Source organism: Melospiza georgiana, chromosome 13 (genome assembly GCF_028018845.1).
Source record: "Melospiza georgiana isolate bMelGeo1 chromosome 13, bMelGeo1.pri, whole genome shotgun sequence".
Taxonomy (NCBI): domain Eukaryota; kingdom Metazoa; phylum Chordata; class Aves; order Passeriformes; family Passerellidae; genus Melospiza; species Melospiza georgiana.
In genome coordinates, this window is record NC_080442.1 from 10,618,279 (window position 1) to 10,645,892 (window position 27,614).

At 37.7% G+C, this 27,614-nt stretch overlaps 1 protein-coding gene across 1 annotated transcript; it reads left to right on the plus strand.

Moving 5' to 3' along the window:
* The first annotated feature begins 19,367 nt into the window (after positions 1 to 19,367).
* AFG2B (AFG2 AAA ATPase homolog B) lies at positions 19,368 to 26,193 on the plus strand. The gene is made up of 8 exons (XM_058033769.1): positions 19,368 to 20,477; positions 21,480 to 21,665; positions 22,266 to 22,430; positions 22,896 to 23,105; positions 23,493 to 23,720; positions 24,567 to 24,701; positions 25,353 to 25,478; positions 25,841 to 26,193. The coding sequence occupies exons 1-8, from the start codon at positions 19,401 to 19,403 to the stop codon at positions 25,991 to 25,993; spliced, it is 2,280 nt and encodes a 759-aa protein (XP_057889752.1). The 5' UTR covers positions 19,368 to 19,400; the 3' UTR covers positions 25,994 to 26,193.
* The last annotated feature ends 1,421 nt before the right edge of the window (positions 26,194 to 27,614 follow it).

Genomic DNA, 27,614 nt, shown 5'->3' on the forward strand with positions numbered 1-27,614 from the left:
GACTTTTTTGTCATTCTGCTCCATTCCTAAATGGAATGGACTCAAAACTGACTAAAAGCACTTCATCTACAGAACTTGCAGTATATGCTCAAATAAGTTCTATAAATCTAATTCATTCCAATATTTTTATGGCTTTTAACTAGCTGTATACCTATTAAATACATGCAGCAGACCAGTTCTTAAATCTTTGATCTGTTTATAGCCCAAATGACACTACTGTTTATTCCAGCCAAACTTCCACCAGAAAGTAACAATAAGCAAAATACAATTTCATGAATGCTCATAAAATTATAATGTTCCAGCATGTAAAAGAAAATTAAAAGTATACAGAAACATCTTTCATTCCTTTTCTGGTAAAAATTATAAAAGGCTACATGCACTTTAAATCAGTCTATTTTAATTTACGTTACAAATGCAATTCCTCCTATAGCTCTGAGCAAACCTACTTTAGTACAGCAAGAGAGGATTCAAATTTACAAGAGAAGGCATCCCTTTCATATAATAAAACAGCTTTCTCCTAAGTTTCCAAGACAGGCTGTATTTTCTGTGTTTTATTATTAATTCCCCAAAGATATCTGGGGCCCATCAACCTCCTACAAACCATTGAAATAGGTCCTCCATTCCAAAAGAAACAGGAAAAGCAGTAGGAGACAGTACCAGTGATATTCTGTCCATGATAAAGCTGTTATTTTCATTCCTCCTATAGCATAACCAGACAGTCTAAAGCTGTCAGGGAGTTGGAGTGAAAACATAACAGTTGATGTGAAAATGAAAAATAAGTGTTGATGTCTCATGAGCTAAGAATTTGGATCAAAGAAAACCCAAAAGTATCAGCAAAGCTGTCTGTATATCATCAAGATTCCAATGAGCAAATCCTCAGCTGGAGATCTGCCCCCTACACTCCATCCTGTGTACCAAGCACATTTGGACAAGGGTTCTGTCTCTCCCCAAATCAGTCTCCCCTACAGCCACAGAGGAGAAAAAAGGCAATGAACTGACCCATGCAAACCCAAGCAGCCTTTGGTCAGGTTAAATGCCTCACTATGGAAATGCCAGACAAAGCAGCACTGCTGCTATCAGGCATCCCAGCCCCACTAACCCAAGAACAAGGAATTGAATGTTTTTGCAGAAAGGGAATACTTCAGGGCAGCTGAACAACTTGGAGCCTTTAGCATGAAACAGGACAAGTCAGAAAGGTGCTGGCATCTGGTGTTAGTGTGAGAGAACCTGTTCTGGGCACACAGTCCCAGAGTCCAGCACTCTAGAGGTCTGCAACCAGTCATGTTTGAGACATGAAAAAAATCTACAGAGATTACAAAACAGCAGTGGAACAAAATACTTCAGTTTTAAACACAAATCAAGTTTAACCACTTCAGTATACAATTACAGACTATCCCTCTCACCTTTCCTCATTTCCTTTTGATGTCAGGTGCCCTTTAACAGGCACTTACAAAGTTTCCAGCTTAGAGACATCAAGAGGACAATACTTCAGCTTTCCTTTTTTGAGCATACTTTAAGAGTCAGAAGAGTGAGCTATAAGTTTTGAATATTTTTGTTTTAAGTCAAAATAACTCTAAAAAAATTATGACTAGCCTATCAGAAGAGCAATGGGAGATGTTATAGGAATATACTCAAAACTGTCAATATTATTTACCTTTTGGAGAAAAACTTTTAAGCCATGTACAAAGTGATTAAGGATGGCAATTTTCAGTTAGGTTCTTTTACAAACACAGCATATCTCTTCAAGAACAACAATTAAATTTAATGCTAGAAAATTAAAAAATTGCAACATAATCAAACCCTTTAATATTTTAGGGTTCTTAATTCAGAGAAAGCCATTACCAAAAAAAGTCTTAAAAGGTACTTAAATTCTTTTTTGTGGTTTAATTCATTATTTAAAAAAAATCAAACCAAAACCAACCAAACAAAAACCCCCACACTTGAGGAAAATAATATGAGTAACCCTTCATTCAACATATGCCCTCAGTATGAGGACTTTTAGGCAAGTCCAAAGGAAGCTTTGCCCAGTTACTTGAGTGAATTCTTTCCCCATGCTGAGCATATTAGGGTGAAGTGAACCAGGCACCTCCTCAGGTCACTCTCCAGAGAAAATTTTGGAAACAAAAAGATGTGAGGAAGATTCTGAAAGACTCTCAAGTGAAGCATATGTACATATGTACAAGATCTTGCAGCGAGACTAGTGAGTTTAATTTTCAAACTAGTGATTTTAATTTTTATCTTTAAGTGGTTGTACACCACTACAGCCAAGAAATAAATCCCATGTAGTCAAAATTCTTTTAGGTGGTATTGAGTTCTCCACGTGAACAGAAACTGCTGAACCACTCCTCCAAACACAAAACTGTTTCTGCACATCTCTTAAATTATGATGCCTTGTAAAAATGTGCATAACCTCCAGCAGGCTTTTCTCCAGATGCAAAGAATGCATAACCTTTGGTATTGCCAGTGATGCAGTTTTATTTACTTAATTGCTTTCTGATTACAGAGGAGCTCAGTCTTATGACAGATATTGATGCAATCATTGAATGATACAGTATTGTACATACCATACTGCACCAGAAGGACAATTTCATGTGAAATCTAATGCCCAAGTGAACTGAACAAAGGATCTTAGCTCTCCAAAAAGAGCATTTTGTTCTGGCACTGTTCCTGTGTCACTGTAAAATTAAAATTTCTAAAGATACTTTGATTAAAAACTAAAGAGGACCTAAAACTAATAATACTGAACATCAGAAATCATAATCTTATATCCATTCCCATTCTATAAAGAAAAAAATTGTATTTTGAACTTCAGTGTGCATATAAATTGAAGTACTATTTCTGTAAGTCCACAATCAGTCACCTTGTTAGCATTACACAAAATATTGTAAGACATCAGCAATTCTGCTTTGGTTCTACCTTTCTGAATCCCAGAGACTCCTTCACCAGTAAGGCACTAAAAACACATGGCCATGGATAAAGCTGTTCAAACCCCACAGAAGAACACAGAGGGCCAGGACAACACAAAGAAATCTGCTCATTGTAACAGCCAAGCATCAGTTCAGCTTTCACACAGATACATCTCCTCACTAGAGAAGAAGCACTCACCAGAAAGGGAGCCAGTCTCAGATAATCACACATCTGTCATAACACTGAGATAGATACCAAAGTGATGAGAACAGTTAGAATTAATAAAATGAGAAACTATCATTATCTTTGTGCACGGATTAAGAGGAGAGTTAGATGGAAAAAATTCTGTCTTGACTGGGCAGATGCACTTACACCACAAATGCATGTGGACAGATGTTCAAATACACTCACATATAAAACTGCTTTTGAAAATTGAGAACTACCCTCATCATTTGCTATATAAGGACAGTGGATCTAAGCTCTGTATTATTCAATTTTCAAACTATTTAATAAGAGAATCTGTTGCTAATGAAAAAGTGAATGTGTTGCTATTTCTGTCAAATCCATTAGACAAGATGTTTGAGAAACACTCAAAAAGAAAGAAAAGCACAGGAATAGAAACTGTCTGTAATATTCATCCCAGTAAGGATCCTATTTATTCCAATTTCACTTGTATGATGCAAAGGCAATAATTGCAATTATGACAGCATGCAAAACTCAAGATTGATTGGACTGCTTTTTATTACTGCTCAGTGTGTGACTTGCATGTGTCAATAACAGCAGCATGATTTTAATACAGTATGCTGGGCAAAATGCTTTAAGAGAAGACTTGAACAAGAACCACTAACATCTGTTTGTAAGCAAAACTTTTGCAAATAAAGCAGAGATGAAGTCAGGAATTTTGATCTCACTTATCTGGTTATGACTAACTGCATTGATGGATGCTTTGTCTGCTGCATGTGGTGCACAAGTGGTGAAAGATTAAGGGCAAGACATCAGAGAGACAAGAAAAATTGCTGTGCATCAAGCAGTCCATCTGCTTTGGCCATACAACAGTTACTAGCAAGTGACTAAGAGGCCAAACCTTAGTCTGCTTCTGAAACTGGGCCATCTAAAAAACAGCTTCAAATTCTACTCACTAATACACATTTAAGACTTCAGTGAATTCTCTGTGGATACATTGTTTCACATAAATCACTGCCAGACAAAAGCAGTAATTTTGGTTTATGTTTAAACTCAGGCTTCTTAAATGTCTTTTAATAAGAGGTATGTTGTTTTATTTTTATCTGACTTAAGGAATAAAGGCTTCAATGACTACAAATGTAATACCATGGGCTGTAATGGTCTGTTAACCTCCTCTATATAAAAAAATGTTTTATGTATAAAACCCACACAAAAATGATTCACTAACACACACCTAAGGACAGCCAAAAAAGGACTGGTGATACCTCTCTCAAGAAGTTTGCTGCACAGCTTTTAGAAGTTCCTCCTGTTTAAAGCACACTGAAATATCCAAGTTTAGTAAAATAAAAATTCCCAGATGCACATATTAAATGTTTGGTTAGATGAGGACTGTCACAAGAGCAGTGACAGTCTGTGTTTGTGACTTATTTTTGTAGGAGTTCATTAACTGCCCTAAAAAACTTTATATAAAAGGAGAATTAAACATGGAAAGCCAAGTGCTACCAGCTACATTGCTGTATATATTGAAAAAAATTCAGATGGTTTTATCTTTTGGAAGAGAATAAGGTAGGGTTATACACAACACAGAAAAATACAGGAGCTCCACAGGACCACATCAATAGACAATGTTAACGAGAGGTGCCTTAAGCACTCTGTTCAAGAGTGGCAGCATCACAGAAACAATTAAATAAAATAAAACATCTTAATTACCTAAAATTAGTTCTCAGCACAATTGTTTTCTAAACTTGTTCAAAATTCAAACTGAGAAAACATCACTTGAAATTTCAAATGTACAACTCAACAGTATAAAATACAAATAAACAATTATTAGACTTGTAAGATAAACTTACAGTTTAAAATTAAGTCATTAGCTGCAATATTGTCAACAATGAACCTTTCAGATTTTTAGCTGTTCACCTGGTTATCAGCTTCTAGCAAAACTGCAACACTAACCATGAAGATAAATGAGCACTAGTATAATAAAAATATTTCAGGAAGATGTAGCACTTCCATTAAAGACAAAAATTCCCATCCTATGAGATTAAAAGAGTTCATTCTGAATGTAAACCTACATTAAGTATTCTATAAAATTACTTAGCATTTTTTTAGATCATCCAAAACACCTCTCAATTAACCTACAGCCAAATGTTTGGAGCACAGGTTTGCTATGAAAAACATACCAAACACCACATTTTCCAAACTAGTTTACTACTATTATTTTAAAAAACCCTTGACATTTCTCATGCAGCCCAGTTACATGTTAAAGGGCTAAATCCTGTGATTATTCAGGCTATAAGCCTATTTTTGAATAAATATACTGCTGCTTCTAAGTTTGAAGAACCTTGTCCAGCACTCTTTGAACTCTGGTTACAGCAGGCTTTTTCCATTTTTAACATGCATGTTGTCAATATTACTTTAATTTAAAAATAATAATTCTCAGGCCAACATCCAATAACTATTACATTTTTATTACTTTTTTGAAGCTGGCATACATAAAATAACTTTTTTTTTGGAGAAACCATTTGCTAAAACAAGTATTTACTCCCAAAGGAATCTACTACTATCAGTCTCTCTACATTACCATTACAAATGAACAAAATGGAAAGCAACCCAGCTTTTCAAATCAGTTGTCTTCCTTAAAAAAAAAAAATACAAATAAAATGGCTTTGCCTAATTTATTGAGTTTTTTCCAATTAAATATCTCAAAAACAATGACTCAAATTCCTCTCAAATTGTGTTGTGTCAGAAAACTTGGTTTTGACATGATTCATACCATAATGTTACTTTACAATTCTCAGGTGAAACAATTTTCTGTGACCTTAAACAAAGCCTTGAGCTGGAAGCTTATCAGCTGCAGTATTTCTTTCAGGACACAGCATTCAGAAGGATGCTTTGTGGTAGGATTATCATTTGTGGTGCTCTGCAACACTAACACAGCATCTTCATAGATAGAGACAGAACCAACCTCAGTACTTCCATGTGTGTATTTGTCCTCCCTCCTGCACAAGAAACAATGCTGCTGTTTCCACCTATCCAGGGCATCCCAGCACGTACATTGAAAGGTCCTAAGGGAAGTCTAGATTATAAATTCAATTCAATATTTAAGTTCTGCACTGAAATAATCATGTTGGACATATTAAACTCTCTGCTGGTGAGCGACAAAATGCAAGATAAGTATACTAATAACTGATCCCACAGCAACTGCAGCTGTAACAAAGGGATCTTGTTTGAGTTCCCTGTCAAATTAAATGCTCTAAGCCAACATAATTTTATTTAGTGGGCACTGTTAGTGTAAAGTTCTGTTAATGTAGCTATGGGAGCCAAATTCCTAAAATGAACAATAAACTTTCTAAAAGAAGTCTGGCTGCAGAGACTTGGTGGCTTCTCATGAAATTCATGTGCATCTATACTGCCTGTCTGTGTGTAGCAGCACAGAGAATTGTTTCTGGCTTTCATTTCATGCGTAGGGCTCTATCCTGCCACAGCAAACCTGATACTTTTATGTATTTTGTCTAAGATTAAAACTCATTTGTGCTGTTCACACTACACCTTTGAGACCCCAACTCCTAACTACCTGTCTTGCTGCCAAGAGCCATTACTTTGTCTCTCACCATGGGCACAACAGATTTTCCCATACAGAAAAGAAACCACAAATTCTCTATAAACAGGGGAAAATGGACAAAAGACTTTTTTCTTCCCCCTAATATCTTAAGGGTCTGATTTTTCTTACATCTTGCTGGGTTTTGTTACGTATTTTATTGGTTTTCAGAGGCATTCACGAGGAAACACGGGGAAAATCAATCTCAGTTGTTAAAAATTTCAAGCACTTCTAAAAATTGGAGCAAGTCAGAGCTATCTGTTTATGTAAAGGCCAGAAAGCTCCATTATGATCACATAATGTAGGCATGGCCAATTTGTGGTTCTCAAGCCACATGTAACCTTCAGGCAGTTGAAGTGAAGCTCTAATGGGACTAAATCACGCAACAAACACATGTCTGCCCTGAGCTGCTGAACAATCCAGACCTGGGCCAGCATTCATGGTCATGCCCCTCATCTCTTTCATCACACAGAAATATCTGCAAAGCTCCAGCAGCAGCAGATAAAAGCAGGCACATTCAAAGTATTTTCATGGTGTTACCTCATAGCATTCATAACTATCATCTTCTGCTGCACTTCCCCCTTTAAGTACCCATTATCACTATTTAAAATGCCACCATCATTTCATCAGGTGACTTGAGGACAGAGAGCACTCAAATTCTTGTCTCCATCTCAACACACTGCCTGACTACCAAACAAGGCATTTTTCACTTTTTCATTTCTGAAATTCTCCCTAAAAAAAAAAAAAAAAAAAAAAAAAAAAAAAGAAAAAATAGAGTTCTCGTCTACATCACTCAGTTTTTCCCTAGTTGTCAAATATTTTTGGTGTTAATTTGGCATAAGTACCACCACATAACAGAAAGATTCAGAGTCTATTCAGTCATCTATAAACTACCTTTGAAAACCTACTTATCCCTGAACGCAGAAGATCTTTGTTTAAAGCACTGTATTAAAGCCACACAGATAGAAAACAGATCAAAATTTGTTAATTAAGGAATATCAAAACATATTTTAGAAAAAAATGGTGTTATATCAACTGGAAATTTGGGGGAGGAAGCATTTCTTTGACACATACATCAATACGGCAATTAAAATATTTGAAGTCACAAAATTAGTTTTATGGGTATTTTATAATTATGCCTTAATATGTCAACAAATATATATGGCTGTATATAAGAACTAAGAACCTGCTATTAAAACTAATTTTAAAATTAAATATTGGAATTTTCCATATTACTTACATCTCTTCATGATACCAGATTCTTGCATAGGGAAATAAACACATGCTTGGGAAAATTATACTTACATTTTATTTCAGATTAACTTTCTTTCCAAACTGTTGCCATTACAATAATGGCTTCTTGCTTTTCCCAGCAGATGTCACTGCAAGGCAGGTGCAGAGAAGGCAGGTATATTGAAAGAATTGCAAAGGGCAGCATAAACTGCACAGGATCCCTTGCCCACACAAAAAGGCACTTTAGGAATAATTTAAACTCATTCTAAATTTTTTGCAAGATAAATTTCGTTTAACTGCTACAACAGCTCTAAGTTCCAATTTTAAAGTTTTTTTTTCAGCTGTCTTGTCCTTTCTATTTCTTTTTAGGACATTTGATTTATCTTACAATTCTACTATGCATTATCCTCTAATTTCAGACTACTGGAAAAAATGAAATTACAAGTGCACTGTCAGGTATCCAGTGGGAATCTGGCTGAGAGGCTGTTAATCCACTCACTTTATCAAACCTGGGTGTAACAAAAACATGGGCATGTATCTGGGGAGGCAGTCTTGCAAAAGCTTTGTACCAACAAGCTACTTACCCCCACTCTTATATTCAGTGTCATTCCAGAGAGATGTCACATGACTGAGCAGGTCCTCTTTAAAAACAAAACATGAAAATACTTTAAACACTTCAATTTCCCTGCTTGCACCTTTTTGTAAAGACAAAGGCAATATTTCAGAAAAAATAAACCAAAGCAAGAGAACACCTTTACAGAAATTTAAACTACGGCTTATGTAGCTTTGGGTTTCAATGAAGTGAATTTAGAGCTTTGAAGAGATCCAGCCTGATCTCTAGCTTTCTTAAGTGAAAATGAACATCTTAAAAATGGCACAATCTCTAACAGCTTTGAAAAAAGGCTGATAAAAAGAAAAAAGTTAAGAATCAAAGCACTGTGGGTAAAACAAACCGCATGACTTGAGGAAAGGTGTTTCTACTGAGATGTTTCATTTCATAACAGATTGGAAAAGCCAAAACAGAATCATTAGTTTTATGAAAGCATTTGTTCAAGAAGTAGATCTACACAGAACATTCAGAGGGAAAAAAATTTGTGTTCAGAAAGAATTAATCTTTAAATATATTTAATCAGTAGTTTCTTTCAGTCTTGTAGATTTGTGGGAGAGAACTGTCACATGTGTCTCATGGGTTGAATTCCCTAGTCACAATTCACATGACTTAACATGCTCTAAGGACACTTCCTGGACATCTGCACTAGCAATTACTAACAGTGTACTCAGCTACAAGTGATTACACCATCTTCCTTCATCAGATGACTCCTCTGGTCTCTAAAATATGGTTCATGTGAAAGCTAAGTTTAATTTCTAATTTATTTCAGAAGTTCTGATTTCTTAGAATTCCCAAAATGAGAAAAAAGTTAAGTTCCCTAAGAGAATAACTGAGATATTGTATAGTTTCTTTCTTCAAATTGCAGACCAACAAAAATTTCCTAACTAAAGAATCCAGCTTATTGAAGAAAGGCAGCAAAGATGGTTTAATTGATGCATTAGCAATTTCAATAGTCCTGCTTTTCAGGCTACACCATTATGAAAAATAAAATAAATTTTATCTTACAGCATTTTAGAAAGGAAAATATTCATACTCTGCTAATCATCAAATACAACAAAGACATTTGAAGTCATGATTCAATTTGCTATGACTGGATGCAGCTCCACCAACCTCAACAGGTTAATTATTTCACTGATATTTCCTCACAGACCTAATTCACCACAACAACAAACAGCTGTTTACCATTCACAAGACTCAATTTGACAAGTGGCCTTATTATTTTTTAATTATTCACTTTGATCGTTCACAAATTTTAGTCATCATTTTCAATTACAATGAAGTTATACTTGACAAGAATCTTCTTTGGGAAAGCATTCTGGAAAAACATTTCCTTCAGGCCACTGACTTACATGGTGCTTTTCAAGCTGCCCCATCAGGTTGGGTGATGTAACAAACTATGCCTATGGTCACGTTGTTGGCTTGGTAGATTGAAATTCAAAAATCAGTCTCTCTTTCTGTTTGCATGAGCAGTGCAAGTTTTCACTGTCAGTGATCCATGTAACGTGAATTTGGAAGAGCATTCTGAAGCTTCTGACTTGATACTTCAATGGGTCTGCTCATTGCACAGTTAATAAGGTTTAAACCTTTGCAGAAGAAGGTATTCCTATTGCAAATATTCCCAGCCTTCCCCTTTTTCAGTTCTGCTAACTCCATGCCTACCTGAACACATAGTTAGGCTGAAATTTCAAAACAATGTAAGTAACTGAATCAAATCCTCTTTTGCACAGATTTATCCAGCCAGCTCCCTAAAGCACAAGGCAGGATCCCCAAACTGATGCCATTAGCAGAACGTTGCTTAGTTACTCCAATGAAAAAAGCTACTTGAGTTAAGATCAAAGTCTAATTACAACATCTGCATCACAGCACTAAGTTGATCTCATTATAAACAGGATGAGTTTGTAATTCTTACACCAGGAAAAGTTGAAGGAAAAGAACCCTCCCTTATTAGGAAAAAGAAATCCTCATGGCAATTTTTCAAAGTAATACATTACTACAGTTCTTGCAAAAGAACAGGGGTGGCCCTTGGTACCACCTGAATACTGACATAAATTCAAAGTACTTGCAAACTTCAAGCCTTAAAATCATCAATGTCTTCAAGTTATTCATGCAGGCAGCAGCTCATTTGTTCTTGAGAACATCCTTCTCCAGGGTCAGCTTCACCATCTTGAATGCCAGAAAAAAAAACCACACAGAATTCATGTAATTCCCAATGCCTTAAATACATTTTCTATATCCACTGACAATGTTGATTTACAAACCTAATTGTTTCCATTTCTTTGGTAGCTAAGAAATTCAATTTCCACAACAATATCTAGGGTAACAAGGAATTAATTTTAAGGAGTAGAACCCAGGTAATGAGGAACTTTGAAAGAGAAGAAATGGGAAAAAAGATGAATGATGAAGCAGCATGAGCAATAATTGAACCCTTTTCCATTCAGGCCCACTCTAAGGAATTTTATAACACACCTAGGAACCTAGAAACATGACTTAGTCATTATTTCTGTGTGAATTTTCAATCTTCTCCTATTAGAAGAAAAAAAAAAAAAAGAAACTTCTTCCAACTTCCAAAGTCAGAAGCTAAGGAAATCAGTCATTGAAAATTCTTGCTATAGTTTTCTTCCATTTTTGTTCATGACAGTATTTCAGTGACATTACTTAACCACCAGCAACTGAAAGTCAGTATATTACAAGAGAAGATCTCATTCTGTGAAATATTTTGCTTTGTAAAGTTTTCTGAGGTATGGAACTCTTCTAACATAGAAATCATTCCTACTCCCTTTGTCAAGTTGTAACAGTCTCATATCAGTAAGATCAGTCATCAAAGTTTGGAGTGGGAAGTATGAAAACAACTCATTCCAGTAGCCTTAAATATCTTAAAACCTTCATAGACAAGGCATCTTAAATACAGAAATGCAAAAACCCAGACAGTGAAAATTCCTACAAGTTTAGAATAATTGATGTAATTAAGAGATGATGACAAGGGAAGACATGTCAATATTTGGGCATGACTACGTTCCAAGATATTTGTTTTAGCAAAGAGGAATGCTGAAGGCATAGGACCCCCTCCCAAAGGCAGAGACTAAAATTATTATACTCCTCACAGACAATTTCTCAATTGGATTGACTGTCTCTCCAGTTTCAAAAATACCTCTCCAGCTAAAGTCTAAGAGATGTGCATAAATATGGATAAACCACACAGCTATTCTGATATATAACAGCTCAAAAATATCTGTAGAATTACTTCACATTCCCAAAAGGAATACATGCATCCCTGTAAAGACAGAAAAAGTGCAGGTTTCAGTTCTAAGAACACCTGCTTTCCTTTCATACTCTTTCCTACTTTTTACTGCCTTCATGGAGCCTATCCAAGGTTCCCTAGTCACAAGTCACTGACTTTCTTTCTGTACTTAGTCCCTTTCTACTTTGTCATTTGCTTCTGTCAAAGAGCACAGATGACTTCTATAAATACTGTAGCATATTTGATGCTTTAAAGACAATTTCTTTAGCAGAAAAAACAAATACATTGCACGTAGTTGAGAACACAATGTTTAACTAACAAAATTCAAGACTTACCACTGCATGGGCTATAACTGTATGAAATTACTGCTGCTAAGGTGAAGTCAGATTTTGCCAACTTCATCAGCATTTCTCAGATAATACTAAAACCTCAAATGTCTCAGAAAATTGAAGGTGTTCATATACCTTTCCACAGAAAGAGAACTAGCTAATAGGTTAAGAATAGTTCCACCCATTTTAATCAAAATTATTATCTAGATGCAACTGCTAACTATGATCTTTCCATAACAAAATTGCTTCCCAGTGAAGAAATATCATCATAATGCTTTCTTGTGCTCTCCCTCACCCTTTGTATAAAATCATAAATAAAAGACTAAAGAATTGCTATGACAAGTATTAACGTGCTTTGTAAGGACTCTACACTAGGGAGATGACACAAGTTTCAGGGTATCTCCAAAAATAGTAATAATAGCATTTAATCACAAGTATTTCTTAGAATATATTTGCTTCCTTAATTTTAAAATGGAATATTCTACATTCCACTAGATAATTAAACTGTGAATAAAAGTAGGCAAACGGGACTCCACAACAATAAGTTACAAGAGATGACAGTGTGTGGTAACTACTCAAATAGTTTCAGAAACCCTCACCAACTGACAGTGGTTTATAGAGAACTTGGCTAGCATGAAAGTAAAACAGAAAACCTTACAAGGAAACAGTTCCCAAACAAGGAAGGGCATCTATGTAAAGAAAAGTTCTAATGTACACATTGCTACATACTATCAACATATCAGCAACACTACAAAACAGATCTGGAGAAGAAGGAGCAGCAGCTCTGGAAGAGTTAGAAACCAGCAATCAAATTTGGTAAGTGGGATGGCAAGGCACACCCAAAGAAGCTGAAACCCAAGCAACACAGGCCTAGGGACAATGGCCAAAAGCCCAGGCCAGCAGATAAAACTGTACCAACAGGAGCAGGTCTATAAACAAACCAGGCACTCCAGAGACCTCTGTAAAAACACAAATCAACCGCTGAAACCATCCCAGAGCAAAGCCCAAGTCTGAGCTTAAACAGAGCCCGAGGCTCATGGGCAGGGTGTGGCTGGGGAGCCCAGGTAAATGTGGTCAGGGAAATTAAGGCCCATCAGATTCTGAGTCCTGAGAGGGCCTGGGAACAAAAACATTGAAACAAAAGGAAGCAAAAACAAGTGCATCAAAGGCTTTTAACATAATTAAGCGCTGAGCTCCCCTCCTAAAAGCTGATTGTTTCCCATGATAACACAAATGGATTAATTGCTAATGCATTTACCTAATTTTACAGTCTCCAAAGGGAAGGGATTTCAAATTTCACAAAAATACTTTAAATAAGGGCATTGAACCTAACCATAAAAAATAATTATTGGGAACCAAAGCCAAGTGGAATGAGCAAAACAAGTACCTGAAAAAAATAATAACCTGAGTGCAGGTGATGCTGGTCAGGGTAATACAGATGTTTCACATATATCTTATTCTTAATTACTCTAATTAGCTGCTGATTTAGTATTTAGTCTTTGTGCTACCTCTATATTAAAATATTTGTTCAGAGATCAATGTATTTAATTGACTCCTATCAATAAAAATTGTAAATTACCTGATCTTGCTGAGTTTTTAAGTTAAGATTCAACAACATTCCTGCTCTAAAAATCATTCTAAACAATAGTCTAACATGAATACTCTGTGATTGTGCAAGGAAGAGATAACAGCTGTTCTGAATAAAGTACCATGGCCTATGACAAAACCTCAAAAAGATAAAAAAGAAAACCTACCTATCTGAATTGAAGTAAACGAGAGAAAAAAGTACAACAATAGCTGTGGTGTGGAAGAAGAGAAGTGTAAAAAAAATGGTTAAACATTTTTCAAGCTAAGTTCTAAGTTGGAAAACCAATCTACTGAACAACCAGCTTCAGACCTATAGCCTTTGAGTTCTGCTCCTGCTCAAAAAGCAGGCACTGCAAGGATTCCAGAATGTCTGGGTACAATCTTTAGACAGTTCTCAATGGATTCTTGGAATGTAAGAATGTTCCTTCAAGGTAGAGAGAATTCCTAGAAATTCTTCAAGAAACACTTCCTAGAAGGCACAGAGGGGATTCCTGGATGCACCTGGAAAATTCCTGGAAAACATGGGGCAAACGCCAGACAAACCTCTAGGATACACTCAGAAAATACCTAGAAAACAGAAGAGAAAATAGAACATTTCTAGGAACCATTGGCAGAAATTCCTACAAAGCAAGGAAAGAAAACTTTCAGAAAGCACCATGAAAATTTCTATCAAGCCTAAAAAGAAATTGTGATAATTCCATAATAGCACAAGGGGAATTCCTTGAAAGCATTTGGGAATATTCCTAGGAAGCACTGGGAAAAGCCCTAGAAAGGTGCAAGACCATTCTACATAAACCATGTAGGTCCATGAAGTTCTACAGATCTACCACGAACCATGTGATGGATTTCCTCCTTTTCTTTGTTTTGAACAGAGATCTGAGTAACATCAGTTGTTCTGGCATTGGAAGAGACCTTTAAAACTAGCATTTCCAATCCAAATTGCAATTTTGCAAACCTCTTACACGGCCACCTCAAAGTTTTTCTCCTGTCTTGAGGAGACATAACCTACTTTTAATCATTGCCTGGATTTAAACCATTCCATACCTTTGATAATTCTTGCTGCCTTCTCTGAACCTTTCCCAGTTCTAATATGTATTTTGAGGACAGGAGAAGTATAGGGATACCACAAACACAATAGGACTGAGACAGTTTTTGTTATATTCTTGGTTCCTTTTTAAATTAAGGCTAAAAAATTATTTGCTTTTTGCACATCAAGCAGTGAGCTGACATTTCCATGGAATCATCTATCCTGATGCTATAAAAGTGACCCTTCCCTTTAACTGTTCTTCCCTTTGTTCCCCTTTGTTCTCATAGCTGTATACTGAATTTAACATGCCACAAACCCTCAGGTTTGTATGGCCCTTCTCTAATTCTCAGCCAATCCACTCTCATTCCTATACTGAACACCACACAAGGACCTCAATGTTACATATCCAAAAGAAGATTTAGTGAACCACTGGATTATTCATTTTGCAGAAACAAATAACCAAGCATCCCTAGGCAGTAATGAAAAGGTGTCATAGACAGACACTGACAAATTTTAAAATGTACCCTGTTAAAATACCTGTCCATTCTCCCTTCTTTGAAAAGCTTTCACCCCAAAGTTTCAAGAGAAGGGAATGTGCAGCTGGGACTCCAGTCACTCCCAAAAAAATGTAGAGCCTGAGCATAAAATCCTTTCCTTGGCAAGTTAAGACAAGTGAGTTTCCCCTGGCAGGCTCCAGGTGCAGGCAGACATTTTCCTGATGCACCTGCCAGGATGGCAATGACTCCTGCTAGAGATGCACACCAGTGGTGTCCAGCCAAGGTGCAGTGACTTCACCAGAACTTCTGTCAGCAGGCAGAGATTTCCACACTGTGAGGCCTGGCCTAACCCATCCCCTGGGCCTTGCCCATCCAGATTCCTCACTGCAATGGAACTTTTTCCATGTAAAGATACAAGACTGGATGCTCACTAGAAAATTAAGTAAACACATTGAGGGTGGCCCTCCCAGAAAGACATGCAGACATACAAAATGTCTTTCCATTCCATTTTTAAGCATGCCTTTACTATTTATTTATGAGCTTTTGTTATAACAAAGCCTGGTGTTTGAAATGTGCAATATCTGGCCTAAGTGTCATAGAGAACTTATACTTAGTCAAAGAACCTCCACAAATACAAAAATCCCACCCTAAAGCATACACATACCAGCTACTCACTTTGAACAATCCTTATTTGATTAATAAACAATCAGGCCACGTCTTCAAATCCATCTACCACAAAAAAAGACCATGTTAAAAACACAGTTAACTTGTCAATTTAAAATGAAAATTTCCATTCCAGGATTAGATAGGGTAAAACCTAAAAAAAGAATCAGTTTAATATTTTATTTACTTTGTATGCAGGGAATTATTGTAACAAGACAATTATTTTATTTCTTGAGTCATAATAATTGGGAAATTTGAACATTAGTCCACCAAAACCCACTACATATATAAAGGGAAAAAGAACCCAATGAAATATTGTTCTTTCTTTTTAGAACCTTTAAAAATTGCATGTTCTACTGTAAAAGAAGTTAGTCTGGTGCACTAAGAATAAAAAAAAAAAAAAAAAAAAAAAAAAGGAACATGATTCCCTAGAAATAGAAAGCAACAAGGCCATCAAGAAAAAGTAATGAAGCTGAAAATTATCTGAACATTGACTGTGCCATTTTTTCAGTTTCATATTGGAAATGGAGTGAAGACAATGCTGGATAATATCTGATTTGTCCAAGAACTGATGACTACTGATGACTACTCCCTCCAAATTACCAGATCTGAAAGGAGAAATGCAGCCATTCTTGAAGATCAGCTGCCATCTAGTGAACAGTGAGAAAACTGTTTAAAACATTACTTTCAGGTTTTTGTCAATTTAAACTAGATTCTTGGAGGAATATTGTTTGCCACTTTGTAAATTTTGGGATCTGTAAATTATTCAGGAGCATGGCTACTAAAAAGTGTGCATTTGACATGAGGGCAATGTCACTCAGCAAAGTTTTCTAAGAAAATATATAAATAATATACATGTGATTCCACAATTTGTTCAAAATAAGCCAATCCTCTGCTCTTTCAATAGGACATATTAGTTTTCTGGGGGCTTCACTATACTAAAAAGAAGTGAACTATCAGTGTATTTATTTGAAGTAAAATAATCAGCATTACAGCAATAAAATACAGTAAAAACTTAAAAGAAATTTAAGGATAAATTTACTGAAATGTGCACATCAAGCAACAATAGCAGAGTTTTTACATTGGACACTAACTTTTGTCACTTTGTTACTTAACATTAGATTTGCAGGTGTTTTCCTTCTCATAAGAAATCAGATATTCCAGATACAATAAGTCTGTTAGAGGGAACCACTATATATGAATATAAACCACAGAGCTCATTGCAAATATTCAACTTTCCATACTTTCCTTTCCTAAACACAACTTTCTAAAACCAAGCAGGGAGTCTACCACTTACAGTTTGAAACTCTGAAACAGAAATCTGCCATTTTAAACAGAGTATGTTTTTTGTTTAATCCAGTATGTACTTGAGGGCACTCATGTTTATGAGAACCTTTGATGGAAAGAAATAAAACAAGAGAATATGTTTATAAGACATTGGCTTGAAAATACATTTGCCTTCTTGGAATGAAAGCTCCTTATAATCTTTTGTCTGTACATTCTCTGGACAGACATTAGTATGTCCTACACCAAATACCTGGTAAGTCTAAATATTCCATATGAGCATATTCCATATAAACATTTGTGTATGTGTGCAGTACAGAACCGTGCCATGAAAAGAAAGATTAAGTAGATATCCAGGAGTAGAGGAATAGAAAATAAACACTGAAATGAGAAAATTTGTTCATGAATTTAAAAAAAGTTATTACAGGTCCTTTTGCATATAATTAGGCTTAAAGAGAAGGCTTACTGCTTTTCACACTACACAGCCCTACAAAATTTTGTGAGTTCATATTCAGCATTTAGAATTATTATGAACTGGTTCTCTTAACACTGCCTGCTTTTATTCATATGGCTTACTGAAGTATTTTGTGTAGAGCCTTGGTTCAATAAGGCATGTGATTAACCAGGACACCATCACAAAGGTTTTCTTACACTGTCCCTCCTGACACCTCCAGGATACAATGCAGGACAGTTTGTAATTGTGCTGTAAACCACCTTCTCTGGGTTTTCTGTGAATTTAACTGTGTCTGACGAGCATCAAGCACTTGAGATCCCAATTCTTGTATGTCTGTGGTCTCAAAGTGTGTGTGTATTCAGCACATGTGTGACTTTATTTAAAATGAAGTTACTTTAAAGAATAAAACTGTGAACATACTAAATTTTATCTTAGTAGCCCACAACACTGACAGACCTCCTGGAAAGATTTTATAAAAGCACCGCACAATTTGTGGCACAATCTAAGAAGGTGGCGACCAAAACTTTTCTTAAATGCTGACTAAGCATTTGTCAGAGCACATACTGCAACAGGCTTACCAAGTGTTGAATTGGTATCTGTGTCTTAATTACTTGTATCAACAGTTTCTCAAGCCAATGGTGTGGCTCCCCAGTACTCATAGCTGAATCAATGGTGACCGGTGGTGACAGAGGAGCAGAGGGAAGCACTGGCAGGGGCCCAGGAATGGAGATGCCCAACATTTGGGAACATGTTTCAGAAGCCCTGAACAAACAGGCAGTGCTGAGGAGACAAAAAGAGGGCAAAGAAATGAGGGTGGCAAACAAGCCCTGTCACAACCAGCTGTGTGGAGAACGAGCCAGATGACAATTAGAAAGGGGGTCAATGTATTTCATCGATGGGATGAGGGTATAAGAAGCCTCCAGGGCACAGCACTCACCTCACAAGCATTGCTTTGTCAGCCCTTCAAAAGGGAAGGCCCAGGGCAGAGGCTGAGGGAGGGCGCGAGGGAGATGGCGGACATTGAGTACTGTGGCCATTTCTGGGCCCTTCAGTTCAGGAAGGACATTGAGGGACTGGAGCAGGTCCAGAGAATGCCAAGGAAGATGGTGAAGCGTCTGGAGCACAAGTCCTATGAAGAATGGCTGAGGGAACATGGAGGGCTCAGCCTGGAAAAAAAGAGGTCAGGCAGGACCTTAAAGGTCTCCACAACTCTCTGAAAGGAGGCTGAGGCCAGGTGGGGCTTGGCCTCTTCTCCCAGACAGGACAAAAGGCCACAGAACTCAAGCCGCACCAGGGAAGGTTTAAGTTGAATATTAGGAAAAAATCCTTCACAGGAAGAGCGACTAGATATGGAATGAACCGTTCAGGAATCACCGTCCCGGGCTGTGTTTAAGGACAGACTGGACATGGCACTGAGTGCCGCGGTCAGACTGACACGGTGGTTAAACACAGCCTGCATTCGATGATCTCGGAGCTCCATTCCCACCGAATTCATTCCGCGAGGCTGAGGGGGCTGAGGCGGGGCACAGTGCGCGTGCTCCGCTGTGGCGCATGCGCGGGGCCGCCTGTCAGCGCGCGCGCGGCTCGGCTGCCCTCCGGCCCGTCCGCTCCCCACCCGGGGTCCCGTCCCGTCCCGTCCCGCCCGCCCCGGCTCGGCAGTGCCGGGCGGCCGCGGTGCGCCGGGCGGTGGCGGAGCGGGAGCCCCGCGGGAGGGCCAGACGCGGTGAGTAAGGAGCCGACGGGCTCGCGCAGAGCAGGGAGGGTTGCTGCCCTCCCTCTCGGAGGCAGCGATGGAGGCGGCAGTCTTAAAGCTGCTCCCGCTGGACCCGCGAGATGAGGGCACGCAGCGGTGCCGCTTGGGACCTGCCGCGCTCTCCTTGCTGGGAGCCAGGATCGGCGCCCCGCTGAGGATCTCCTTGCCCGGCGGCTGCTGTGTGTGCACGGCGTGGCCCCGGCACGACCTGGCGGACGGGTACCTGCAGGCCGACCTGAGCTGCAGCACGGCGGGGCTGCCGGGCCGGGAGCTGCGCGGGCTCTCGCTGAGCTTGGACCGGCTGCGGCTGCTGCCGCACGGACCCCTGCGAGCAGCGACCCTCAGAGTGGTCCTCAAGAGCGCCGCGCTGAAAAAGTCCATTGCCAGAGCGGTGTTGCAGGAGACTATCCGAGAACTGCTAAGAAATGTGTATGTTTCGCCAGGTTATGTTGTTACTGTCGCCCCAAGTCCCGAAAATCCCGTGGTGTATGTTGAAATACTGTCTGCGTCTCCTTTGGAGGAAGGAGCTGGATTGATAACTCCCCAAACAAGCATAAAAATTAAGGAGGTGATCACTTTAGAATGGTACCGACATCTATCAGAAGACACTGCCAAAACTCAAATTGCAGGACTGGATGATGTGGGGAAGTCTTTGAAAGAAATGATTGATTTGCCTTTCCGCTTTCCAAAAACTTTCAAGAAGCTGGGTCTTTCTGTCCCGAATGGAGTGCTGTTAATTGGGCCCCCAGGTGTAGGGAAAACGCTCCTGGTAAAGGCAGTAGCAAAAGAGCTGGGTGCGTATCTGCTGGGCATCAGTGGCCCAGCCCTCCATGGTTCAAGACCAGGGGAAGGTGAAGAGAATTTGCGAAGAGTCTTTGAAAAGGGCAGAGAGATGTCAAGCGAGGGCCCAACCATTCTGTTTTTTGACGAGATTGATTCTTTATGCCCAAAGCGAGGAAGTTCAAACAATGCTCCTGAGGATCGGATAGTTGCTCAGTTGCTGACGCTGCTGGACGGTGTGGGCAGTGAGGGCAGGATGGTCATTGTGGCAGCCACAAACAGGCCTGATGCCCTGGAGCCTGCGCTGAGGAGACCTGGCAGATTTGACAGAGAGGTAAATAAACCCTGCTGATCATACACTCGCATTTTTCTTTCCTTATTGAGTTGGAAGGGGGCTGTTCATAGTTTTATTAATATCTTCTAGTCATGTTTCATAGTGGGATTCTACAGGTTGGGACAGGTGTCTTGTTTCTGTCTGTAGTTTGCTGCAAATTTGGTATGGTTATTTTGTGGTTTTTTGCTCAGAACACTGAGAGCTTCATATACGTGAAAATGGATGGGAGGAGTCTTTTTATTTCTTTATTATAGAGACATTGACCTGATCTTCAGGGGGTTTGTTTGTTTACAGATGCTTAGCTTTACAAGACTGGATTTTTTTCCATTTAAATCCTAGATTGAACATTCGTGTATTTCTCCTTAAAAATTAATTGTGACAGAGAACTAGTAACCTGTTGTGTCAAAACTTCTATTCAGGTTTCAGTAACAGAGGTTGGGTGTACTCTGGAAAACTTCCATTAGCCTAGTAGTCCAAAGAAGAAAACCACATGCAGTTATACAGCACACAGTGCTTGTGCTTGTATTGTTTATTTTCCTGGCTAAACCCACTCCTCCACCAGTTTAATCGAGTTCTTTAATTTTCTGATATTTATAGATTGTTGAGATGTATTTTTAGGATGAAGTTTTACCAGGTTTTCAATATTATATTAATGTTTATCTATTTCATTTTTTCCTATCATATTAATCTAATTTAGTGCTTGTGATATAAGGAAATTATTATTTCAGTGTTACAGGACTAGATAAATGCTATCTGAGTGTCTTATCAAAAACTCTTTATGCAAACACTGTTCCCTTGGAATGTAAATGGCATTTTAAATACTTGTAATTTGTATAGTGCTGGCAATAGGTTTCCTGTAAAACTCTTTAGTTGGGATATAAGTATTTATAAATTTTCAGTAGCCAGTATAAAGAAGGGACAAAATTGCTTGCTTAGGTCTGTAAAATAAATGCATATGGCAAATTATCTACTTAAAATTTTTGTTTATTCTGTTTGGTTTAGGTTATTATTGGGACCCCAACAGTTACACAGAGAAGATCCATCCTGCAGTTGCTGACATCTGACATGCCCATTTCTGCAGAGGTTGATTTGGCTAAGCTGGCAGAAATGACCACTGGGTATGTTGGAGCTGACCTTACAGCACTCTGCAGAGAAGCTGCCATGCAGGCTGTGTCCCACAGCTCTTGGGTATGGTTGCAAATCAGTCAAGAACAATGTCAGTAATGTTGGTACTGCCCTTTCCTCATTAATAATTTACTTGAAAAGCTCAACAAGTTGAAGAGTCACACCAAGCATATTATAAATATGTTGGTTTTGCTCTAAGTTCTCACCTTAGTTCAGTTACTGCATCTGTGGTTTAATAGTGGTATTTTGTAAGCCTGTTTGAGATAAAATACATTCTTCAGTATGTGGTGAAAATGGATTTTGCAACTTTTTTATTTCTATTCATAAGATTGTAGGATGTAATGTATGTTAACCCTGAAAGCAACTATTTGATTTAGCAGATCACTGCCTAATGGAGCTATAATTTAGGGGCTAGTAGTTTTCTCGGAAATATTAATTTCTGTTAAAACTGGCTTTTTTCCTGTGTAAAAACTTGGTATTAAAGAGGATATATTTTACTTTATGTTGCATTTTTGTGTCTGCAGTGTTTAAGCTCATTAGGTCAGGAATTTACTTCCTTATTAGTTGCATTTAGCCTTATGTGAAGCTTTTTGCATATTAATGCAGCATTTAAATATTGCATTAAAATGTTGTTAATATTCTGTATCTGGGCTTATTTTTCAGGATTCAGCTAAAACTGAAAACAGGATTACCATGGGAGATTTCCAAGAAGCTTTTAAAAAAATTCAACCATCCTCTTTTCGAAGTGCAGTTGGACTAACAGAGTGTAAACCTGTAACTTGGGAGCAAATTGGTGGCCTTGAAGATGTGAAATTAAAGTTAAAACAGGTAATGTATTAAACTTATTTAGATAAATAACTAATTTCTAAAATGTACTCCAAGGTATTCTGTACCTGGCATTATGAAAAGTATTTATTTTGCAAATTACCTGATTATAAATTGTATTTTAACCATTATTACAGTGTAATCTTGTAATCTCAAGATACCACCACCAAGCATAATAATATGGGAAAATAGGCATGTTTTTAGTAGCTGAAAAATACTTGTAGCAAGATAATTTGTCCATTCCTGAATATTTATCCAGGGATGGCTCTTGGCTGTTATCTCTTCAGGAATGCTTTTAGTTCTGTTTCAAATAGAAAGTTTAAGCAGGGGGCAATATATGAAGAAAGACTAAATCGCTATTCCCCAATTTCCAATTAATGTTTGTATCAAGGAGAGGAAATTTTGTACTTGGCAGTTTTATTGATTGGTTGTCACTAAGAATTTCATCTCTTTTTTATGTACTGCCAGAGTATTGAGTGGCCTATGAAATTTCCTGAGGCATTTGCCAGGATGGGCCTGTCTCATCCCAAGGGGATTCTTCTCTATGGGCCCTCTGGGTGTGCCAAAACCACGCTGGTGAGGGCTGTGGCCACGAGTTGTCACTGTTCCTTTCTCTCTGTGAGTGGTGCTGACCTCTTCTCACCTTATGTTGGAGATTCAGAGAAGATTTTGTCTCAGGTACAGTTTTTAATTTATGTAAAGTTCTGTAGTGTATTTTTGGTTGCTTTTTGTAAAGTATTAGTTAGACCTTAATTTTGTTGTTGAAAAGATGATAGTGCTCTCATCTGATTATAAAATAGAAATGGCTTAGAGATTCACATGTAGATAAAGAGAGAAACTATCTCTGAAATTACACCAATATCAGACTTCAAATGCCTACCCTTTTATTTTCAGTTCATTTAGGAATATAAAAAAGAAGCAGAATTTGCCAAAGGTAAATGTAAGCCAGAACAGCTCTTAAGAATCATTACAAATGTACCTTTAAAGTTAAGTAAAATACAGGGTATATTCTGGGATTCTTTTTTCAGGCATTAATGTTTTATTTTATTACAATTTGTTGAAAAGGTTTTTCGCCAAGCAAGAGCAAATACTCCAGCAATAATATTCCTGGATGAGATTGATTCCATCTTGGGATCTCGGGCACTCTGCAGAACTGGCCATGGTGTCTCAGAGAGGGTTCTCTCTGTGCTTCTCAATGAATTGGATGGGATTGGGCTGAAGGTTACAGAAAGAAGAGGAGGCAAGCTACAGCTTGAGGCTCAGTGCCAAGAGCAAAGTGACGAGGAAAGAAAGGTATTTATGCTCCCTTTTCTGTACAGGAAGAATGAGAAGTGCTGTCCAGCTATTTCAAAAATTTTAGTTGTTTGCATTCACATTTTAATCTTTAAATCTTTGGACTTAAAAACATGCAAGAAGCTGTTTTGCTCTGTCATAATTACTAGTTTTTAGAGGATACTGTATATAGGCTGCTGATTGTTTTTACATACACTGTTCCTCGGTGAGGCTTTGTTTGACCAAAATACCCACACAGGCATTACTAGTTGAGTGTTCATCTTCTGTCACAAAAATCCTTTTATTGGCACTAAAGTAATTTTTTAGATTGATTGTGTGATTTTTACTCTTAAGTAAGTTCCTCCCTGAGCTTACTTTTTCTAAGTCCTTCCCCTGCTTCATTTGCAGCTCTTTCTCACATGTGATGCATATAAAGCAGCACAGTTATGATCTGTTAGTTACTTAAACTTGTACCTTCCCTTGTCAGTGAATTGTTCACAACATTTAATATTTAGCTTTTTTTGTATATAAATTCTTTCTTATTATGATACTCTTTGGGGGAATAATTGTAGGATACTCATTTTTTTTGCATATAAAATGTTCTTCATTACAATCTGGCCAAAGGAAAGTCTTTATGTATTGCCAAGGCAGATACTAACTATATTTCTTCTTTGTCATGTAATCTGCCCTGCAAGTCATTTTTTTACCTCAAGAAAGATAAAATACTAATATTGTAGGGAAAGTAAAATGTAAAATTACATTATCTTTTTGCCCTTCCCCTCTTCTCATTAGTAGTTAACTAATATCTTTTGATAATATCTATCTCAACCATGTTGCACTAATTTGTTTACATGATCTCTTACTCAGCTAGAGTTTCAGGAAACTTTAAACAAGGATTTCATGGTAGTTGCTGCAACAAATAGACCAGATATGTTGGATGATGCCTTGCTCCGTCCTGGAAGGCTGGACAAGATGATTTATATTCCACCTCCAGATCTGAAGGTATTACACATCTATGCATGGCTTTAAAGGGAGAGATGTTGATTGCCAGCATGCTTTAAGAGCAAAGGGGGTATATTTCTGTAACATCCTTCACAACTGATGGGTGTTTCACTGGAGATCAGTCAACAAATTCAAGGTACAATGAAAAAAATTTAAAAGTCATAAAGATATTTGTATTTTAAACACCAATAGCATTTTAACTGGCGTAGGTAGTTATCATATTGCATCTGGAAAATAGGGAAAATGTATATTTACTAAATCAAGCTACAGTTCAGGAAATATCAAAATAAGTTGTCTGTCCTTGCTTCAAATAATTCTTGTGTACTGTTCCTAAGGCTAGTGTAGCTATTTGTCCTGAGCTTCACAAAAAAAAGTTGTCCCAAAGCATGTCAAATCAGGCCTGTTCAGCCTAAAATACTGCGTTTTCATGAAGCAAGCAGTGACTGTGAATAATAGAACTTAAATATTTGAGACAACCAGAAGTGTATTATCTCCATTAGTAGCATTTTATTCTTCCACCAAAGCCTGGTAGATTTTGTGCTTTTCTGGATTTTCCTTGGCTCTAATTTCAAGTTTGGTACTGCTTTGAAAAAAGATTAATTTTTTGTTTGGTTGGTTTTGTTTTCTTGCATAATATGCACCAATTTACAGGGAAGACTTTCCATTTTGAAAATCTGCACTGAAAAAATTCCATTAGATACTGATGTGTCATTAGAAGATGTGGCAGTCCTGACAAACCTCTTTTCTGGAGCTGATATTGAAAACCTGTGCAAGGAGGTAAGAAATATTCCTGGCTCATCTGTGAAATAAACTCTAAATAACAACTTTGAATGAAAAAAGAGTTAACTCATAGATGTTACTGAGCCATGTGTAGTAGAGATGCTTTGCCAATTTGCATTGAAAATCCAAAGAGAATGGTTAAAACAGAAGAACTGACCAAGGGTTCGTTCTTTAAATAAAAAGTTATGGTAACCCTACCTGGATCTTTATCTCTTGCTAAATAACCATAAGTTATACAGTGCTGTTTTCAGATGCTTTAACTAATGCTTTGTTCCTTGTAAAATATTTTAGAGTACTTACAGTACTCTTTACAATTTAAAACATGATAAGGACTAAGTTGTTTTTTTTTTCTTTTAAAGGCTGCTTTGTTGGCATTGCAAGAGAATGGACTCGAAGCCACTGCTGTAAAACAGGAACATTTTGTGAAATCATTGCAGACTGTAAAACCATCTTTAACCATAAAAGACTTGGAATTTTATGAAAAATTCTCTAATCAAGAATTAGCCTCTTGAATCTATAAAGGAGTGGCATAAGTATTTTCAAATATATTACAAAGATTTTTAAAAGGTTTGCATCTTTCCTGCTTTTTAAAATTGTACTTACTGTAGTTTTCAGGGAGTGTGAAATACAGTAAAGTGTCACTTTTGAAAATTTCTGTAATTTAAATAATGAATAATAAATTAAAATCTTGTTTGCTTTGGGTAGGTTTACATCTGATGAAACAAGTAATTGAAATACTTAGATAAAACACTATGGAACAGCTTAGTGTTACTGTAGATTTCCTACTTTTAATTACAAAAATGGCATAGTAAGAAAATGTAAAATGTGTTGTGAAGTGTCCAGAAGACAGCAAATACATAGGAAATAGAAAAGCTTTTGGGAAATTAAATAGGAAGAAGTCTCACTCTATATAAAATGTAAAGTGTTTTATATGTGCCTGTCTAGGCTTACATTCTTACAAGCAGATTCCAAAATACAGTGGCAGTGGAAGGGTTGCCAGTGCTTAACTCCTTGGTGTAGGTCTGGAAGTCAGGGGTTTGGGGAGTAATTTTGGATTAGTTACTGCTTACTGTACAAACAGGATTTAGTAAGCAGACACCAAGTATGTAATCAACTCAAACTATAATTTCTTCTTTAGAAAAGGGAGTTTGCATAATGACAATTTCTGCAGAATTATTTTCCCCACCCAGTCATTCCTTGTCAATACATTTTTGTGGGTTGCCTTCTAAAATACACAGACACTTCTAAGGAAATTGGTATTACATGTATGTAAGTGTGCATTTTAACTTACTAGAGTAGGAAGGTTTTTATTATTTTTTATTACCTTTTCTTTTTCCCAGTGAAAATGCTCGAGAACAAAGTACACCACTCTCAAAGACCGTTCCTTATTTTAGCCAAGGTTCAGAAATTATAAGCCCATTAACAATTATTTCTTTCTCATAACAGGCACACTAGGGACTGCACTGAGTGTGGTTTATAGTGAGATGGATCACAAAAGGAACTTCCAAGGCAGTTGGTGGCTGAGCAAGGCGAAAGGCAGTAGTAGAAGCTGTTGTAACCTAGGAAAGGGCTCAGGTACAAACAACTGCCCTACAGCTTGGCTTTCATCACCAATTTATAGAAGGGACCATCCTGTAGCTTTATTGGTAGCAACAAATAGAGAGTGCTCATAAATACACAAAGGTTTCTCAGCAGCAGTGCTGAGAAAAAGTATGAAAACTGTTTGGCTTCCCAGTGTTGGAGAGTTTGCATTGGAATTGCTGCATCTCAAAGTTGTTACAGTAAGATGCTGCCAGCTCCTCCAAGATGCTGCTGCTGCATTTCCACACCTGCTCCCTAGAAGGACCAGCTGAGCTCCTTGTGCCCTATCATGTCTGTTCCTTGCTGCTGGGAGTAGCAGAACATGCAGTGCAGGCAGCCTCTCCTTCCTCTCACTGCTTTCCAGCGGGCAAGGGAGAAGGGGAGAAACCAATGGATGGAGTCACCTGCTCTCACCTCCAGCCTGCCCCTGGTAGTTTTGCTCAGAGAGGGATATTGGGAAATGATATTGGGAAGTGAGAGGAGCTGTGGAACACAGGACAGTGATGAGAACCTGGGCCTGGGTTGAGCTTTTGCTGCAGCGCGAGAGGACCC

Excerpts from the sequence above, each read along its gene's own strand:
- AFG2B (XM_058033769.1), top strand. The coding sequence starts at position 19,401 with ATGGAGGCGGCAGTCTTAAAGCTGCTCCCGCTGGACCCGCGAGATGAG. Across the intron at positions 20,478-21,479 it reads CTGGCAGATTTGACAGAGAG|GTTATTATTGGGACCCCAAC; the intron begins GTAAATAAACCC and ends TGTTTGGTTTAG. Across the intron at positions 25,479-25,840 it reads TTGAAAACCTGTGCAAGGAG|GCTGCTTTGTTGGCATTGCA; the intron begins GTAAGAAATATT and ends TTTCTTTTAAAG.